At 47.2% G+C, this 19,837-nt stretch overlaps 1 protein-coding gene across 1 annotated transcript in view; it reads left to right on the forward strand.

The window, feature by feature from the left end:
• Positions 1 to 19,837, forward strand: part of LOC117874462 (ALK tyrosine kinase receptor-like) — a 173,784-nt gene that overhangs the window by 138,329 nt on the left and 15,618 nt on the right. Inside the window, exons 3-4 of the mRNA XM_034764604.1 lie at positions 1,069 to 1,200; positions 18,494 to 18,625. Of these exons, the coding sequence (XP_034620495.1) occupies positions 1,069 to 1,200; positions 18,494 to 18,625 (264 nt within the window). The remainder of the gene's footprint in view (positions 1 to 1,068; positions 1,201 to 18,493; positions 18,626 to 19,837) is intronic.

Below are 19,837 nucleotides of genomic sequence, written 5' to 3' on the forward strand. Positions count from 1 at the left end.
GATACGGTAAAATAAGGATAATTAAAGCAGGTTAGAAGATTGATATGTTTCTTTAGAATAATTTGACACAATTGCTGACTAGGATGTAGGGTATATGGTAACTAAAGTCTTAAACAAGGAATGTACCTTAATACACAACGCCAGTACCACCATTATCATCAGTTCTACCTTATGGTGGCTAAGTTGCCCCATACATGAGAACATACATTGTCTGGATGTCTGAAGGGGAATTATCATTAGGCTATAAAATCTTGCAGTGAGCTCAGCACTATCTAAAAGCCATTACTGTCTAAACACTGTTTCGCTCATATGAAATGAGCTGATGATTTTCCCAGTAAATGGTGGTTCACAGCACAGTTGGCTTCCTTGTTGGTACTCTCTGCTCTCGGGGAGGAGGGGAGAGAGAGGCAATGATTGATCAGCACAACTGACGCTAAATTATCTTCCAACTCCTAGAGGTATGATGCCTCCACGTCATAGGTTAGGCATACTGGCGGGATGGTATAGAAGAAGCTTGCACTGTTTGCAACCCTTTGCTGTTCCAAAGCACCTCAATCTTCAGAGCTGTCAGGGTAGCAGAAAATTTGCACACAATTAAAAACCCATGGCATGTATTGTTTGACATACCACATTTTTTAGAAGTACAGCGATATAGACTATAGGAATTCAACCCTTTTTCTAAAGTATCAGCTCTTCCCCCCCCCCCCCCCCACACACAAAAACACTGAAAATGCCTTGAGAACTGTACCTATCTAGTACTTAACGTGGACTGTTGGGCATTAGGAGAAATGAGAAGCTGCTCTAACGTAATGAACACACTATGGTGACCAAGATATCTGAGAAGATAAGAAAGGGCAGAACTGCTAATTCTCTGTCATGATGATATGCACTGCTAGGAATGTTCTTATATTTGCAGTGGGGTGGAGTGGGTAATCCATTAGGTCTTATGTATCTCTAACTTCCATGATTCTATGGCCATGTGATTGGGATCCCAGCAGACACTGCAGTAGGGATATGGAAAAGAGGGTAATGCAGCAGTCTTAATTGACTTATTTTCCTTCTCTCTAGGATCTTCTTCTGGCTCCAAAATGGCCCTCCAGGGTTCCTTCAACTGTTGGAATGGAACAGTAATCAAACTGGGGCAGGCATGTGATTTCATCAGGGACTGCGCAGAGGGAGAGGACGAGGGAGATATGTGCAGTGAGTAAATTCTGACCCCCAGTTTACATCCTTTCACCCCTCTTCTGAAAAATGGGAGCCAGATGTTGCTTCCCAAAGCACAGGAGCTTTGAATGAACACATGAAGGCTAATAGCCAGAGAAACAGCCTTGTACCCACCTTGCCTCAGTGACTACTACCAGTCATCATCTAGCCCCCTCTCACTGGCGCAAACTGCAGTCTGTAATGGCCACTCATCATTGTCAAGGGGGTTGGACCTGCACCTTTCCCTGCAGCCCCAGTCCCTCCCCTGGCTTTTAGCCAGGCCTCAGCCTGGAAACTCACCTGGCCTGAGCCCCCCAGCTTTGCCTGCCCTTCCCCAACACTGCTCTGCTTGAGGTACCCTGTGCTCCCAGGCAGCTAGACCCTTCTTACTCCAGGGCTGGAATGAGACTGACCCAGTGCCTCCCTTAGCTCTTATATCAGGGCCAGCTGTGGCCTGATTGGGTGTGGCCACAGCTGTGGCTGCTACTCAGCCAGCCTCCCTCTGCTGCTCTCACGCTTTTTCTCCTAGGAGCAGAGTAACTGCCCGGCATACACTATCACACAACTGGGCGTGGGGAGGAATAGCTGTACAGGTGTGAAAAGTGCATATTAACCCCACTTTATAACTGAGGACGTGACCTGTCTGAGGTCACAGAATGAGTCTGGGAAAGAACCTACCTTTCCTGGCTCCTAGTCCTATGCTTTGACCACTAGTCAGTCCTTCCTCCCAAAAATATCTCTGTTTGCTCTTCCTCCTTTTCCTTATTTAAATAGCCATTCCTGGGCAGTCTGCAGTCTGACATAAAGCTATGTCTATGCTACAACCTAAGGGTGAGATTCTGCTGCTCACGTACACATACTCGCACTGGCTCTCCTTGAGCTAACACAAGTATAAAGAGCAGCGTAGTCATGGTGGCACAGGTAGCAGCAGCAGAGGCACAGCTGAACCATCCCAAGTAGAAACCTACTTGAAAACCAGCAGTTATGTACTCGGCACAGCTTAGCCATGCCTCCATTGCTCCTACCTATGCAGCTATCTATGCTCATTCTAGCTCAACGAGAGCCAGTGCAAGTATGTGTATATGAGATGGGGACGCACACCCGTAGCTCACAGTATAGACACAGCCCTATGATGACACATTTTGAGATAATCAGTTTCTTGAGTTTGCCTTAAATTTCTACATTCCTGAATATTTCACCGATGGTTGTACTGTTCCAGAGTCATCTATATAATGGGCTCTGTGATGCATGGTCTTCTTTTTAGTTGTTACTGTAGTAAGACAAATCCTAGATAAATCTGTGACCTCATGCATTGTGTCTACCGCAGTTGACTCTTCTCAGCCTTTTAAAGAGATGTCAGTGCTAAAAAAAAAGGTGCTGGATTGACAGTCCTGGAGACTGAATACTTCTGCTTCTCCACAAAGCAGGTACATCAAGGGCAGCAAATGGGGGAAGCTTCTCCTGTGCTGCCCTGTATGTACCTCAATCCTGACTTGGAGGGAACCAGCTCTAGGGCCAGGCTGAACGACATACTTTTGCTGGCACAACTATGTCAGTCAGGGTGTGATGAGCTGTGATCCCTGAACAATCTAGCAGTGTTGGTAGAAGTCTCTAGTAAAAACAACAAGGAGTCCTTGTGGCACCTTAGAGGTTAACAAATGTATTTGGGCATCAGCTTTCGTGGGCTAGATATAGTGGCGAAACTGCACGTTTGCCAGTATAGTTCACTTCACTTCTGGGGAACTAGACTAAGCTATGCTGGCAAAAGTGAAACTTTGCCTATATAAGCTCTGTCCACACTTTGCATGCTTTGCCGGTATAGTATACTGTATTCCTACGCTGGCAAAGTGATCCTACTGTATATCTAGCCTAGGAGTAACATGGGAGACCATGGAGAATTCCACCCTCTTTACTGCTAGCAAGTGTGCCAGTCAAAACAATGGTGTCATAAATTTTTATGCAATGTATAACTGGCATCTGAACTAAGAGCACCAACATAGCTCTTATCGGCTACCAAACAGCTTTTAAATGGTTAACTTTTGACATGACCACTAGAGTTTTTACAATGTAAGGTGAAATTTGTTAGTGAGCCTCCCAGCCCGGGTAGAGAGACTCACACTAGGGCCCTAAAAATAGCAGTGTATAGATGTTATAGATCCAGCGGAGGCCTGGACTAGCTACCCCAGCTCAGACCCAGGGCTCAGGTGCGCTTGAGAGCCTGAGCTGCCATCCAAACTACAACAGCCACACAATTTTTAGCATGCTAAAAATTTAGCAATTTTGAGTCTGTCTACTCGGCGTGGGAGGCTCACTTCCAGCTGCAGTGTTCACATACCCAGTGGTTCACAGCAAACAGGTTTTCATAGTAGCAGTGATGCTACATATAATGTTGACCTGAAGCAGATTTGAACTGGCAACCTAGATAAAGCTGTTTTGCACATTACCAATCTCCTGATCCATCCAGTCCTTCTCTGAAACACTGCATTAAAATTAAAATACACTTAAAAATGTCTCACTTACAGATCTCAAAAAATCCCCCTTTTGTCTAAAACCTTCAAGCGTAGCTTTAAAAAAATGTAATGGGATTTTTATTGTATTTTAATATTTAATTAAAAACAATAAATGGTGACAATTAGAATTCTTTTTATCACTGACTATATTTCACGTCATTTCTAGCAGGAAGTTACATTACTTACCCAGCCCAATAAATGGATCGTCTATATATGTGTTTTATGTCTTGTATCTGCTGTGCATAAATTCCTGTCTGTACTGTTAGGAGCACTGTAGTGTGGGAAGTAGAGCTGTACCAGTTGTTATTACGATCCAAGAACCATCCTTCTGGAATAGAACAGACCTATGGGAGCATGCTTATTGTTTCTCTGACAAGGAGGATGCACCTCTGGCCAGCCACAGCTGATGGTGGTGGAGGGGGAGGGGTTGGTTGTGCTCCTAGCTGCCAGATCCCACACAATGGTGGGTCAGCTGGCCAAGCAGCCAATGCCCCTCTCCCAGTGACATGAAATGCATACACCATATATGGCTCATTTCACCCACCATTGAAATGTCAACATCTATAGTCAATGGAGTTATGCAGTCAGAGAATTTGGCCCACTATGTCCAGCTGAAAATACCATGAGAGTAAAACATGAGCAGATTATAATTAACTACCTTAGAAATTAGCCAAGTCTGAGTTCCCATTTTCAGCTCTTGGGGAGAAAATAATAGACAATTTTGAGTTTGACCACAACATAATATTCTGAAAGACAGCATCCTCAGTAAAACTGTGACCCTTCATTCTAGGGTGTGAGAAGAGTGCCACCTCTAGAGTCACTTCCTTCAGTACCTAGGTTTCCAATGGTGTGATAGGCTGCCTGGCCTTCTGAAAAACCTAGTGATTCATGCACCTGACTTCCAGCTCTTTGCCTTCTCTAAAAGCACACTAGACGTGCCTGTCCCTGACCCTAACCTGGGAATCTTTGGATTTTCACCTGCAGCTGGGCCTCAGCCCCCAAAAGGGATGTAGTGGGGGAATGCGGCCTTCCATCTCCACCAGGTCCCAGTCCAGGGCCAGGTGGGAACCAACACTGGAAGGGTCCTCCGTACAGCGAGTCTGATTGCTGCTCTGGGCTACTTCCTACTTATATGACCCTTTAGTCTGGGGCCTGGCCCCTGAAGTCCAGTCAGTCACGTAAAGAGTCAAAAGGAGCAAGGATTTGCTGGTTCTCAAAGGGGGTGATGGTTGGAGAAGGTGCTGCCTATGGGCCTTACCCACTCTGTGGTCCCCTCTCAGACTCAGCCTGCTGTCTGGCTTCCTAAAGAAGGATTTCTCTCTCCTGCAACCTGTCCACCCTTGTGCCTGGGCTTCTCAGTGCCTTTTAACCCACTCCTCCATCTAGAGCATGTTCAGGTAGGGTTACCATACGTCCGGTTTTTCCCGGACATGTCCGGCTTTTCAGCAATCAAACCCCCGTCCGGGGGGAATTGCCGAAAAGCCACACATGTCCGGGAAAATGGCCGGCACTTCCTCTCCCGCTGAGGCTCTGCTCCACTCCTCCTCTCTCAGATTTACAGAGCCAAGCTGCCCGAGCCAGCGCTACTGGCTTCGGGCAGCCCCCCCCGCCTCTGGACCCCGAGCCCCCAGCCAGGCACTTCTCCTACCCGGCTCCAGCTGAGCTGCTCCCGTGGTGCAAGGTCCGGAGGCAGGGGGGGGCTGCCCGAAGCCGGTAACGCTGGCTCGGGCAGCTCGGCTCTGTAAGTCTGAGGGGGAGGAGCCGAGCAGCTCAGTTGGAGCCGGGGAAGGGACGTGCCCAGCCAGCTCTGGGTCCTGAGGCAGGGGAGGGCTGCCCGAAGCCAGCAGCTCGGCTCTTACATTCTGAGAGGAGAGGAGCAGCTCAGCTGGAGCCCAGGTAGGAGAAGTGGGGTCCGGAGGCGGGGCTGGGGGGTGCTGAGTGGGCCGGGGGGGCCAGGGGGTGCTCAGCCGGGGTCCGGGCCAGGGGGTGCTGAGCGGGCCGGGGGGCCGGCGGGGCTGGGGGGTGCTGAGCAGGCCGGGGGATGCTTGGCCGGGGGTCCGGGGGCTGGCGGGGCCAGGGGGTGCTTGGCCGGGGATTGGGGGCCGGGCTGGGGGGTACTGAGCGGGCCGGGGGGCCGGCGGGGCTGGGGGGTGCTGAGCGGGCCGGGGGATGCTCGGCCGGGGGCCGGCCCAGGCTGGAAACGCTGGGGGGGGCAGCCTGGGCTGCTCCTCCTCCCCCCATACCCCCCCTTACCTGCTTCAGGCTTCCCGCGAATCAAATGTTCGCGGGAAGCAGGGGAGGGGGCGGAGTTGGGGCGGGGACTTTGAGGAAGGGGCGGAGTTGGGGCGTGGGAGTGGGCGGGGCTGGGGTGGGGCCGGGGTCCGGTGGAGTGTCCTCCTTTTGGAGGCTCGAAATATGGTAACCCTAGTTCAGGAGGCTACTTGAGCCCACTCTTGCCTTTTAGCCCCTTCAGGCCCAGCGTAAGGTTTGTATACCCATCACGATTGGGTTCTCCAATCTAAGTACTGACCAAGCCCACCCCTGCTTAGCTCATGAGTACTAGTCCATTTAGTTCTATTATTCAATTCTCTGCTGTTGCAGAGCTGCCCTGACCATATGGAACATTGCCTATTGTTGGCATAAGATTCTTTTGCAGAACAAAAAACAATCAAACATTTTACACATCAATTACATCAGTTTATCAGACCAACACACAATGTACCAAATCTTTTTCAGCATTAAGGTTGTCATTTAGTCCTGATAACTTAAACACTTTCATCAGTGTTTTCAAGCATGGGGAAAAAATGAATCATTGTTGTAGGTTTTTTGTTTTATGTTTTCCCCAAGCATTGCTGCCACATACACAAAAGAACTGTCAGAAAGGGTCAAGCCAAATTATTAACTGATGGTTTCTCTCTTTATGAAGTTCAAGGTCTTGTGTTTTTCTACTGTTTCTTTTGGTTTTGAAGATACTGATTTTGTCTTTTCTTGTTTTTCTTTTGTGTTTTGTTTTGTTCTTTTCCTGCCTCAAAATGATCCCTAAAGCCTGCTGTCTGTTAACACCTCTTTACTTATTAATGGCCAATGAAAATGTCATGATGGTTCTGCTACATACAGCCAATTAGTCTTTGTAGAATAAGTAGAATCAGGGACCCCTGGAGAAAAGAAATGTTGCTGTTTGATTTTTAATCAAACAGTCTTGCAGGGAAAAGAGACCCCCTCAAAGAAGCATAAATGGAATCAGATGCCAAATCATGGTGGTTTGGGGTCATATGTACAAATGTAACAGACTGTCAACAGTGTGCTTGTAAAGGAATTTCCCCTACTGAATATTGATTTCTCCCCCAGTTATCTTGTGATCATGTTAGGATTACTTGAGCTAGGGGGATCCTACAAGACCAACTTCCTGTGATTGCAGGGGAACCTGGATGTATATAATCAAGCTGGTTTATGTCTTTTGTTCTCTCTATTTTGATAGTATTGTGGTGGGGGGGGGGGTTGAAGCTCTGCATTTGTGGCTGTCACAGGGATCATGGTGGGGGAGTGAAAGAAGTAGAAGAACAAATTAAGATTTCAGGGAGTGGACCATCCTATGGTCACACACAATCCTTGTGTATGATTTTGCCTATGTCTTCACTGGCAAATTCATACACAAGGATTGGAAACTGCTGTGAAAACAGCCCTTGGCCCCCTGATTTAATACAGCCATATAGGTAATGTGGCTGCTATGATGCAAGACTGAGATGAAAGGACAAATTCTCTTCTGGCATAAAAATTGACACAGCTTTGTTTTACGAAAGCAAAGACTTTATCTCCAGTAGTTTAGATCTGTACTTTTCCGGTGCAGGAGGTGTTGGGGCTTTGGTTTAAGAGCATCCCTCATCTCAGAGTGCCATATGTGAGTGGTTCCACAGGTGAGAGAATAGCAAATCAAAGGCTGAAGATTCTCTGATGCCAGATGAGCTAACCCTATTGTGTGTATTATGGATTATGATGTATGACTGCAGTTACACACCTGAAAACTCTTGGGTGGGGGAACAATTCCCAAGGGTAACATCACCCTGTGACTGATCAAAACTCTCCCCCATTCACAACGTAGCCCTAATACTTGAAGAGGGAGTCACTCTGAAGTTTGAAAAGCAGCTGCTCTAGGAGAAGCAGGAGAGGAGTTGGAGAAAAGGGAAAGACATTATTTTAGATTCACATTCCTGTGTTACCAGATAAAATAATATAGGGCTCAAGTCCCATTTCAGGCTTTGGTGACTCAAACTCCACTCTGTGTGTGGGTGGAGGAATGTGCATTTATGTCTGTGGGGGGGATGAGTATTCCTAGCATCTAGACTAGAAATGTGTATTTCAAGTTTCAGTCAGAGTGAGCAAATGACTGCAAAGCATAGGAAATTCTACTGGGCCCCATATACTATCCAGCTGAAAATCTGTGAGGAAAACCAGCTGATTCATCTGTGCATTGGTGATGAATATGACTCAACAGAAGCTGCCCAGAGAAGAAATGGTGTGGTGGCATGACGCCATGCAATGCTCTCTGTAAAAGTGCCCTACCTTCTCCTGTCTTGCGTAAACCTTTGCTAAGTTACAAACCTTTCTCCCCCTCTTTACATTGAAAGGGTTACATCTGACAGAATTCCGATTTCCACCAGTTATGATCTCAAAGTCATTTGGCATTACAAGAAAATATTTTTTTGTTACTTTTTGCACTTCGTTTCTGATGGAATTTGGCAGACCAAGTAGTAACGAAAAACATATATGTAGGCAGCTACAGTGTTAAAGATCTATCAGATGCTTTAAGTCTTATCACATTTAGATGCTCCTTTGACCCAGGATCTGAAACTTCCTTCCATATTCAGTAAAGATTCATAGATTTTTATTTACGGCCAGAAGCGACAATAATGATCATCTAGTCTGTGCTTGTGTATAGCACGTGACATAAGATTTCATCTGTAATTCCTGCATCAAGCCCTTTGAGTCAGAGCATATCTTTTCTAAAGACATCTGATCTTGATTCAAAGATTTCAAGTGATGGAGAATCCACCACATCCTTCCATAAGTTGTTCCAAAGGTTAATTATTGTTGCTGTTAAAGGATGGGATATGTGGGTTAAAATCAGAAACCCCTGAACTTTTATCTACTTCTCAAACCAAACCTGAACCATTCTGAAAGTTTGAAAATACTTAGAGAAGGACCAAGTTGTCATCACTACATCCTTCTTCTTAGATGGAGAGGTCCCAACATGGCCTCTGCTCCCTCTCAGAATCCTTGGAACCCGCCACTCTCATCTTTTACACAGTAGGCAGCATACGCTGGTCCCACTCTGTATGACTATTCTGCAATGTAAGCCTGGGGGTAGTGGGACTCAAGTCAGCTGACTCATGTCATCTACACTGTTTCTTAACCCTATGTTAAGACTTTTTCTTGTATCTGGGGCTCTGACGTCCACACTGCACTGACCCAAGGCAGACAACCATATCCGAGAGCCCCTGGCACCCTCCCGAAATGTGGCAGCTCTAGCCATATGACTGATGCTCTGTGAAAAAACTTAATTCCCCACCCTGTATGTTTGAACGACCTGCCAACACCACCTGCTGAGCAGTCATTTCGCTCTGTGTGAAGAATTTCTCTTGCCTGCGCTTTTGCTCTTGTGTCAGGAAACTGGCAGAGCATCCATGGGAGCTGGTGGACAATTTGATGGTGGCTTCTGACCCACCGAAGGTCTCCATCATGAAATCCATTGGATGAGGAGGAGGAATACCCTGGCATGGCAGACTCACTGGCAGATGCTGCTAAGTACAGTTGGCATAGCCGCTGTGTAGAACAGTGCATCTGGTGCAGGACCACAAGCACAGACTGGTGTGATCACATGGTCGTGCAGACCTGGGATGACCAGCAGTGGGTCCAGAACTTTTGCATGAAGAAAGCTACATTTCTGGAGCTTTGTGAGCAGCTTGCCCTGACCCTCCAGCATAAAGAGAGAGACCTGAGGACACCCTTGCCAGCCCAGAAGCAGGTTGCTATAAATGTCTGGAAGCTGGCTACCCCAGACTGCTACAGGTCCGTTGCCAACCAGTTTGGGGTTGGAAAGTTGATTGTAGAGAAATTCGTGGCAGAGGTATTTGAGGCAGTCGGATGTTTATCCCAAGGTGTTGAGCATTAAAGATATTCCACAGGTAACTGCTGACTTTGAGAGAATGGGGTTTAACTGTGCTGGGGTCATTGATGGAACTCATACCCATAGTTAGCTCTCCTCAAGGAGCACATGAGTACATAAACCACAAAGGGTGGTACTCCATTGTTATGATGGACCACAGAGGCAGATTTATGAACATCAACGTGGACTTGAAAGTTCACAATGCCAGAGGTTTTTCGTCGCTCAGGATTCTACATTCCTGGACAGGCTGTGACATATTCCCACTAGATGATTTGACAAACAGAGTTACAATCCCCACCATTATTCTCAGGGACCTCGCGTGTCCCTTTTGCCTTGTCTTATGAAATCGTACCCTGATTTCAGAGACCCTGGGAAAAGGTTTAACTATATTCTCAGCAGATGTAGAATGGTGATTGAATGTGATTTTGGCAGATTAAAATACATGTTGGAGATGTCTACAGACCCATTTGGATGTCATCAATGCTGTCCATATTACTGTGGCTTGCTGTGCTTTTCACAAACTTTGTGAAGCCAGCAGTGAGCCATTTTCCCCTGGATGGACCATGGCAGCGACAGGACGATGAATCGGTACACTCAGCCAGCACATACAACTACCACTGCGGGACCTGGTTGCAACAGGGCAACAGAAGTCAGGGATGCTTTGTGTTCTCACATTATGGACTTGCATGGCCCAGTGGAAGAGAGGGAATAGTACCTGTATGAAAATGTGTATGGGGAGAATGGGACTAATTAAATTTTGGGGTGTGTGGGGGGGAATTTAGTGCTTGAGAAGTGTGTGAACTTGAGTTTCATGCAATGTAATTATGAATGACATGATGAATAATGAGTTGGGGAGGGGAGCAGCATGGGTTCAGGTATAGAATTTATTGAAATGTGAATTGCTGTACCTGGGTAAATAGAGAAATAGTGTGTGCTTGCTACTGCAGAATTTCTCCTGCTCATGTCTTTAGCTTTATTATCTCAACTCATGATTGTAACAAGTGATGAGTGATAGCAATAACATTTCTTGATGACCTAAAAGGCTTTATTTGTAAACAAGTATTAAAACAGTACAATAGTCACCCAGCACTGGATAGGCCAGCTGCCTTTACAACACCCAAAAACAAGTACCAGAAGAACATTAAAAAAAAAAAAAATGCTGGGAGCACTGCAAATCCAGCCCAACCCCCCTACTGCTCCATGTCCCCTATTCTCTTTCCCTTCTTCCCCATTTTCCATGTACTTGGTGCTGGGAGAGGGGAGTGAAGGTATCCACAGGAAAGAGATTCAAGGAGGAAGGCTACATGGAGTTTAGTTACCCTGTCCAGCCACTCATGGGGCCTGAAATCATGGACCACCTGGACATGGAGTTGTTCAAGCTACTGTATGCCTGAGGGTATGCTACGGGGGGATCAGGCCATGCTTTTGGGGAGGCAGCAGGAGCTAGTGCTCTTGCAGCCATGATGGAGATGAGTTGCTGAAATAGGTCTCTCTACTGAGATCTGTCCTCCTACCTTAGCCATGGTTCCTGTTTCAGAAACTGGTTTACAAGCACCTGCTCCCTCTCTGAAACCCTGTCCTCCACCTAGGCGGCTAGCCTCAGCCTGCCCTCCTGCCTCTCAGCTTGGCCTCATTCCAGTAGTGTATCCCTCTGCTTCTGGTACAGGACCACTGTTGAGACCCCTCACAAACACTGACCATAACTTCGTCACAGAAACGCTTCCTTTTGGAATGATCTGGGAAGGTATATTGGGCCAGGGACTGAGTTCTTGATGAACAGCAGCCAGTAGAAATTGAGGGGCCTGAAATAGGACAAGAAACAAAAGGTTATTGTCTAAAGTAGCTTTATGGAGGAGCACAGAATTAATTCTTGTGGAATCTCAAGGACATAAAATGTTACATTTCAAAACCGAATCACCATATATTGTGATGAGGATGCTTCAGTCCACATATTCTCTCTGGACGCATCTGGTTAAGTGCAATTACAAAAGTGCAGAGACAATGTGCTATGTTTAAAATTACAACCCCTTTTCAGTTTTATTAAAATTGCACAACTACTTGGCATACTAGGGGGCAGAATAGTGTTCTTGCTACAAAAGGCTTTTTCTATCATTTCTGGCCTTTCACGTTTTGGAAGACATAACTGTTCTTGGGGTGCCCTTTTTTGGCAAAGGGAGATGTTATTCCAAGCTGCTGGTAGGGGAACCTGCAGTGTGTACAGCAGAAGCATTTAAACATGGTGCTGTGGGTGGAGTAGGCTAGTCAGCTATAGAGGAGGGCCTGGAAAATATGCCCTTCCCTACAGTGTGACTGACTATGTAGAGTTCCGGGTTCAGGAAAAGTTTGCAGCTATTAGCAACCACAATTGTGTCACATTCCATGAGGGAATTAGCAGGATGCTCTGTTAGCTTCCACATGGCTTAGTCTGTTATTACTGCATGCAAACATTCAGATCTTTATAGCTTTCCTCCTTTTCACACCTAGCACAGTTCTGGACAAAAACAGACACCCCACTCACACTTGGGAGAAGTGATTTTGTGACCCGCAGACTGCATGGACTACCTCTAACTGAAATGGATTAGATTTGGAAATGGAAAACCGTTTCCCAAACGCACACACTGAATTCAGTGTTTCCAGGCTGCTCCACAGACTGGAGTGATTACAAAGCTGTCAATTTCAAGCTCTTACTACTGCAAGGAAAACATGAATGACCCAGGAAAACATGAATGATCCCAGCAAACATCTGTGACTCTGCAGTGAAAATACTCTTTAAAGCTGTTTTTTAAAGTTTCAAAGTCCCAGGTGCCATTTTGAACTCTGTGTGGTGGAGGGGAGGTGGGAGAAGGGGGTGCCAAGGTGGCATGATATAATCTGCCTTTAGCGGATACATGCAGCTTCTCATAATGTATCCGCTAAAGGCAGATTATATCATGCCACTTGATGGGGCGTCTCATAATTTTTGCAGTGCTTCTTGGAGCAGAAATCTCTCCCATTACTGTAACAATAAATTATATGGGAGTCAGAAAGTTACCAGGCTCTGGAGCAGCTTCTGTCTCCACTGGGTTTGCTGCAGGCTCACCAGCAGAGTGTTCTTCAGGATGGGATGGGGTCACACAGCTCTTCCAAGTAGGGACCTAGAATTTGCTTTTGATCCTTATCCACAACCTCCTCTGGGACTGGTTTCATAAACAGAGTCACTTCATATTCCTCACTGGAGCCTGCTGCTGGCTCCCATCAGTCTCCCGGCTGGATTCAGGGGCTAGCCCAGCACCATCCCGACTGAGCAGGTCATCATGAACCAGGGTTGGGCACAGTGCCTAGCACCTGGTCAAACTCCTCATCAAATGGGCATGGTGTTGGTGAGTTGCCCGAGGTGCGGTTCTTGTCCCTGGTTGTCTGGTACTCACTTTTAAGCTTAATACGCTCCCTGCACTGGTCACTAGTCTGGAAAAACTGCAAAGCTACCAGCTTTTTATCTATCTGCTGGTACGCATGATCATTCCTGGTGCTTTTGCTCAAGGCCACAGTTTTATTGGCCTTCCACCAGAGATTCACCAAAATATGGCAGTGTGCCCAAGACCATGAAGCAGCACGCTTTGCAAAAGGCGTGTTCAGTCCGGTCTCCATTGCAAACCCAGGAGGTTCTTCAGTGGTGAGCTGCAGCTGTACGCCGAGGGACATAGGTGGTGCATGAATCCCCCATGCAGGGAGGCTAGCCCCTGGCCCTGCCCTCCTCCCCCCTTGCAGCCAGTGGAGCCCCACCCCAGCTGCCCTGAGTCCCAGGCCATCCCGGCCGGGCTGTCCAGCCAGAGCACTGGGCAGCCCTAGCCCCAGGCCAGCTGGGTGGCCCATCCTAGCCCCAACCACCACCCACTTCGGGGGAGAATCTTAGCAAAGATGGGAAGAGGAGCAGTCTGGGCTGGGGCCCTGGGGGAAGAACGGGACGCAGGATGGGGCCTTGGGGTGGCACATGGGCGGGGCCACGCTTAGCTGTTTGGGAAGACTTGGCATCCTCTGGCCTATGATACCCGCCACCCATGCCAAAGGGGGTGGCTTCTGTTTTCAGTTGTCGATTGGAGATTGTTGCGATAGAGAGTGTGATGTTGCACTCTATATGATTTTATGAAATATGCTAATGAGTATGAATATAATGTAACTGGAATACGCTTCATGCAAAAGGTCTCGTGTAAGGTATCGTTATAAAGCTTATACTCTACTGAGTGTGGTCATCCTATTTGTATAGATGTATCACTCTTGTATTTGAAACTAGAAATATAAAATATAACTCTGAGGCCTATTGTAATTATGCAAAGTGTGGGCCATTAATGGTGGTTTGGAATCTTGATGGCTCCCATTAACCAGAACAATTGACTGGAGATGGCTCTGTTTTACTTGTAAGTCTTTCCTGTATATGTATGTGCAGACAAGTGGGTAATGAAGTCTTACAGTGACATGTGATCATGTCACCTGAACTGGAATCCATCTTTAACCTGGTGCTTTTCCATTGAGAAGAAGGGGATGGAAATCCAGAGGGACAAAGGATTCCCACCGTATGCAAAAGATATATAGGGGGGTGGAACAGAACAAAGGGGAGCCATCATGAGAAATCCCCTAGCTCCCACCTGAGCTGGAACAAGGGCTGTATCAGGGGAAAGGTTTGTGCCCAGACTAGGAAGACGTCCAGTCTGTAAAAGAAACTTATTGAAACATCTCTGAGGGTGAGATTTTATCTGTATTCAGTTTTATTACTGTATTAGACTCAGACTGGCATGTCTGGCTCAGCAAGACAGGGTGCTGGAGTCCCGAGCTGGCAGGGAAAGCAGGGGCAGAAGTAGTCTTGGCACATCAGTTGGCAGTTCCCAAGGAGGTTTCTGTGATCCAACCCGTCACAGAGAAAACTAAGGAAGTCAGCCCATGAAATTGTGGGATATTTCTGATGGACTCCCAGGACATGAGTCAAGGGGGGCGTCTACACTGCAAAGCAATAGGGCTGGAACCCTGGGTCCTAGCTTGACTCGTGCTTGAACCCTGCAGGTCCTGAGACACTGGGACCAAGCCCTGAGTTAGCACAATTTCAGTGTAGAAACAAAGGGGGTTAGGTTTGTACCCGAGTTTAAGCTCAAGCTTACGTTGCAGTGTAGACATACCCACTGAGGTTTGAACCTTTTGAGGTTTGCCTATCTCTAATACTATCAAACACACTAGGTTTCACCAACCCTCATAAAACTCGTGCTCTCCTAATCAGGCAGAACTCTCACTGAAGTCAATGTGAGTTTTGCCTAGCTAAAAAGTTCAGAAACGTGCACTGTGTATGTGGATATTGCCTTTTCAATCCAGAATTTTTTTTTCTCTCCTCTGTGCAGTGCACAGAGCCCTCACTAATCTGGGTAATGCTAATGAGAGCCTGCTGTGTGGTAACGTGTTTAGAGAGGCTCTATCCTGAAAGCTTTCCATGGAATTGCAATAAATGGGTTCCATTGCTTTTCTACATATACGAACCATTAAACAATAGTAGTTGAGAATGCAGCACATCTAGAGTGCAGGACATTCAGCAATTCATAATGACATATTTGAGGAGGAGGAAAGAGATGTACTGTGATAGTAATAGCTTTTATTATACATCTCTATTTCTATTATACATCACAGTGAGCTGAACTACAGCTTTTTCTAGCCTCCAGGCAGAGTTTGTTGCTTAGATGTCTCCCCCACTGCTTGGGCTTGTTTACAGCATCCCAGACAGGAAAATGCATTCAACCAGACACCACACTGAGTTGTTACAATAGGAATTCAGGGCACACCTGGTTCTGTCATTTTATTCAGATCCCAGCCTGAGACTGAGATGATGAAATAATCAAGTTCTATAGATCGGTAAAACACAGTGAAGGTTCTGTCGTCTTAGCCTAGAGAGTGTAGGGAAGGCTGCACAAATTTGGAGACTTTAAAAGGCAAAAACTTAAATGTGCTTTTAAAGGTTTGGTTTATGGTAGATTAGATGGCTATGGGATAAGGAGATTTTTTCACTTCCACTGTAGGTCACAGGTTCAAAGCTAGCCCCAGCAGTCCCTCTTGAAAGCCATGGTCGTGTGATGACTGTTGATGGCCTAAGTGGAATGAGTTGGTGATTCTCAGTCCAGTTCCTACCTAAAAAATCAGATGTTCACATCACAGACACAATCATCACAGCAGTGACTAACTGGCCTCCTGAAGAGAGACCAAGAACTGAATAGGCCATGGACTCTGAGCTACCCTTTTAACCTATCTACGTCAGCAGTGAGGCACTTTGGGAGAGCAGAGAAGTTTAGGGCCTAATCCTGTGAGGAGCTGAGTGTCCTGTGATCCTGATGGAGTGAATGGGCATTGACAGTGCTCAGCATCTTGAATGATAGGCCTCTTGTACAGTTGTTGACAAGATGATACTTCTTGATTAAACAGAAAACTTTGGGAGTGGAGTGAGGAAACTGTCTTTTAAACTACTCCTGCAAATGAAGAAGTGAAGGAGGGAAGCATTTTATTAAATCTTGTGGAGCTCAGATACCGCAGTGATGAGGGCCATACATGAGATGGGCCCCTTTAAATAAATACACATGAGAAGATAAAAAGCAACAGAGGGTCCTGTGGCACCTTTAAGACTAACAGAAGTATTGGGAGCATAAGCTTTCGTGGGTAAGAACCTCACTTCTTCAGATGCAACTTGCATCTGAAGAAGTGAGGTTCTTACCCATGAAAGCTTATGCTCCCAATACTTCTGTTAGTCTTAAAGGTGCCACAGGACCCTCTGTTGCTTTTTACAGATTCAGACTAACACAGCTACCCCTCTGATACATGAGAAGATAGGCAGTTTCGGTTTCACGGCTGTCACTTTTGTTTTTTAAATTGCCCTTCACAGCTCCCCAATCCTAGCAGGATTATGTGAGCTATATTGAAATCACATTTTCAAACAACATAATGGAGAATCCATCCTTCCTTCACTCTCTTGCCAAGATACGTATTCAGGATCCTGTGTTTCTCTTGCAAGAGTTAATAGCACTGCCAGTGACCTTTACCAAATCACTTCCCTGTGACTCCTTGCTCCGCATTCAGTGTCTGTGGGTGTGTCTTCCCAGCACAGTTAGCTGGAGTTGTAACTCGAGTATTACCCCTAATTCATCTCCACATACAAAAATCTCAACTTGTAGTTTCAGACCTAACGGTCCCAGTGGGAGCGGTAAAGGAAGAACCCAAGACAGAGGTCCCAGCTCTCAAAGTTTTGCAATGATAATGGATGATAAAATGAACTGATTGGCTACACAAAGTGGTGCTTTAAGATTGAGCTAGCTGGCCTGTCCAGGGTCTGGACTGAAGTAACATAGTGGAGATGCAACAGCTTGAGTTATAACAACTTGTCTGTCAGCAGCTAATTCAATCACTCAACTAATCCAGTCATGCTGTGCTGCTAATCAAACCACCCGGTGTAACCCCAGTGTTGTTTTGAAGTGTAGTTGCTATTCACTCTTACTCCTGCTAAAAGGGTTTATTACTCTGCTTTACTCGTGTGTGTGTGTGGGGAGGGGGGGGTAATAACATCTTGAAGACCCTGCAATTAGACACCCATGGCTGGCCAGTGCCAACTGACTCAGACTCACAAGGCATGGGCTAAGGGACTGTCTGTCCTCACGAGGGGTGCTCGTACCAATTGTACTATCAATGTGGGGCATTGTGGACAGCTCCTGAAAGCCAATAACAGTTGACTTAAGCAAGGCAGTATCTACACTGACACTGCATTGACCTAACTACATTGACCTTGATTCTATGCCGCTCATGGAGGTGGAGTTATTAGGTCGGCGTACTGGGGCAGATACAGTGGCAGGAGTAAAATTTAAGTGTAGATCCTACCATAGTTAGGTCAACGTAAGCTACCTTGCATCGCTCTAACTCTGTAGTGTAGATCAAACCATAGTGACAGAAAGCCAGTGACTAAGAAAACATTAGGACTTACAATGCAGAACCCCGTTAAAAAACCCAAACCGATAACAAAATGAAAGAGTGAGCTTCAAAACTGCAAATAGGGTTTCAGACAAAATGTTCATATTTCATCCCTAAGTGCATTCCAAAGGCAAGGAGGTATTACTATTCCCCTTTCACAGATGTAGGCACTGAGGCACAAAGAAGTGCAGTGACTTGCCTGCGCCTGAGCCACTGGACTGCACTGACCTCAGTTAATTGGGGGAGGGGGGCACGGCGGTAAGAGTGCTTTACTGATGAGGATTTTCCCTGCCCAGGTGGAGTTGTGGGGGCCAGAACTTAGGAAAATCATCTCTTGATTTGTAACCTTGAGTAAATTAGTTCCTAGAAGCCACAGAGACCAAGTAAATAGGAAACCCCCCAATGTCACATATGCAGGGATTTGCCCCTCTCTTTCAGCCAACAGTCACACCTTGAAGTGTTGTCACCTTCCCCCCCCCACCTCCCTACTTTGTCATCCATGGCATGATGGGTAAGAGCAAATGGCCATGTGAAGATGGGAAGAGTCAGGCTGCTCCAAAATAACTCTGGGAGAACATTCATTGCTTTCCTTCTGCCTGTGCCCAGGAATCCACTCATCAGCTCTTCTGTGTTTTTTGGACTCTCCCTCTTGCAGAAAAGCTCCCCCCTGGCTTTTACTGTTCGTTTGAAGAAGAGGACTGCGGCTGGACCCAGGGCTCTCCCGTCTCTCTCACTTCTCCATGGCAGATCGGAAACCTGGAATACAGCCACTTCCCTTCACTGGAAGGTACGAGGGAATACCAGTAGATACAGGGAATGAATGGCAGGTAACAAAGTGGGCGGGCAGACCGGCGGGCGGGCGGGTGGAGGGGATGCTAAAGGCAGAGGGGGAGGTCTTTTCAGTGCAGAACACAGGATTTGCACTTACCTTGTTTTCATAAGTCCTTTATATTCAGCTTTCAGTGAAACAAAACCTATCTTTCCACCTTAAACACTCTGCGCATGAGACCATTGGGGCTGTCATTGTCCTGTCTGTCTTGTCATTAGAGATTTGGTGTCCCAGGTTTCTGTGCTTTACTTTAGATATGTCCTCATTACTTTTTATCCTCTTCGCATCCTCCTGCCTCTACCCTGCCAAGCCAGCCAGATCCTTCACCCTTCCACAATTCCTTATTTACTTTCTCTTAATCCTGTCTCTGCTTCCCTGCACTCCCCCCACAATTTCAACTTTGCTCTCATAAACCCACAGTATTCAGTGGTTTATATCCTGGGCATTGAACTATCACCAGGCTGATATGTGGCATACAAAACTACCTGCCTCCATGAACATTTTCCCTCATACAATAGTATAAATCAAAGGAGACATTTATTGCTTATATGCACAGCCACTAAAGGAAAACAGCAATTATACAGAGTAGCATCTGCCATACACACTATCCCAAAAACACTGTTCAGAGTTAAATAAAACAGTACAGGATTTACAATGGCGCCATGGCGCCGGGCCCAGGCTCCAAAGGGGCCCCAGCCTGACCCGGCCCGCTTTGCTTGGGCTGCACTCCAAGGCCCCACCAGCTCTTCTCCATCCCTGCCTCTGCCCCCTGCCCACCGTTCTGCTCTCTCCTGTTGGATCATAGGCCAGTCGTGGGCTCGCCTCTGGCCACAGCTGGGGCTGAGAGAGCTGGAGCCCCGTGCCGCCTGGCTGGGGCTGCTGGCCCCATCCCAGCTCCACGCTGCCAGGGGCTGACCCCTCCTCCCCGAACTCCCCGTGCTGTTGCCAGGGGCTGTCCCCACTCTCCCCGATCCCTTCTCCCTTCCCCGAGCTCCGCGTGCCGCTGCCAGGACTGGAGCTGACCCCTCCTTCCACCCCAGCTCCCTGCATCACTGCCAGGAGCTGGGGCTGACACCCTCCCCACATCACTACAAGGGGCTGGGCAGGGGCTGGGACTGGCCCCTAACCCCCCCCCCCCCCCCCCCCCCCCCCCCCCTCGCCCCCGCACCC

Source organism: Trachemys scripta, chromosome 3 (genome assembly GCF_013100865.1).
Source record: "Trachemys scripta elegans isolate TJP31775 chromosome 3, CAS_Tse_1.0, whole genome shotgun sequence".
Taxonomy (NCBI): Eukaryota; Metazoa; Chordata; order Testudines; family Emydidae; genus Trachemys; species Trachemys scripta.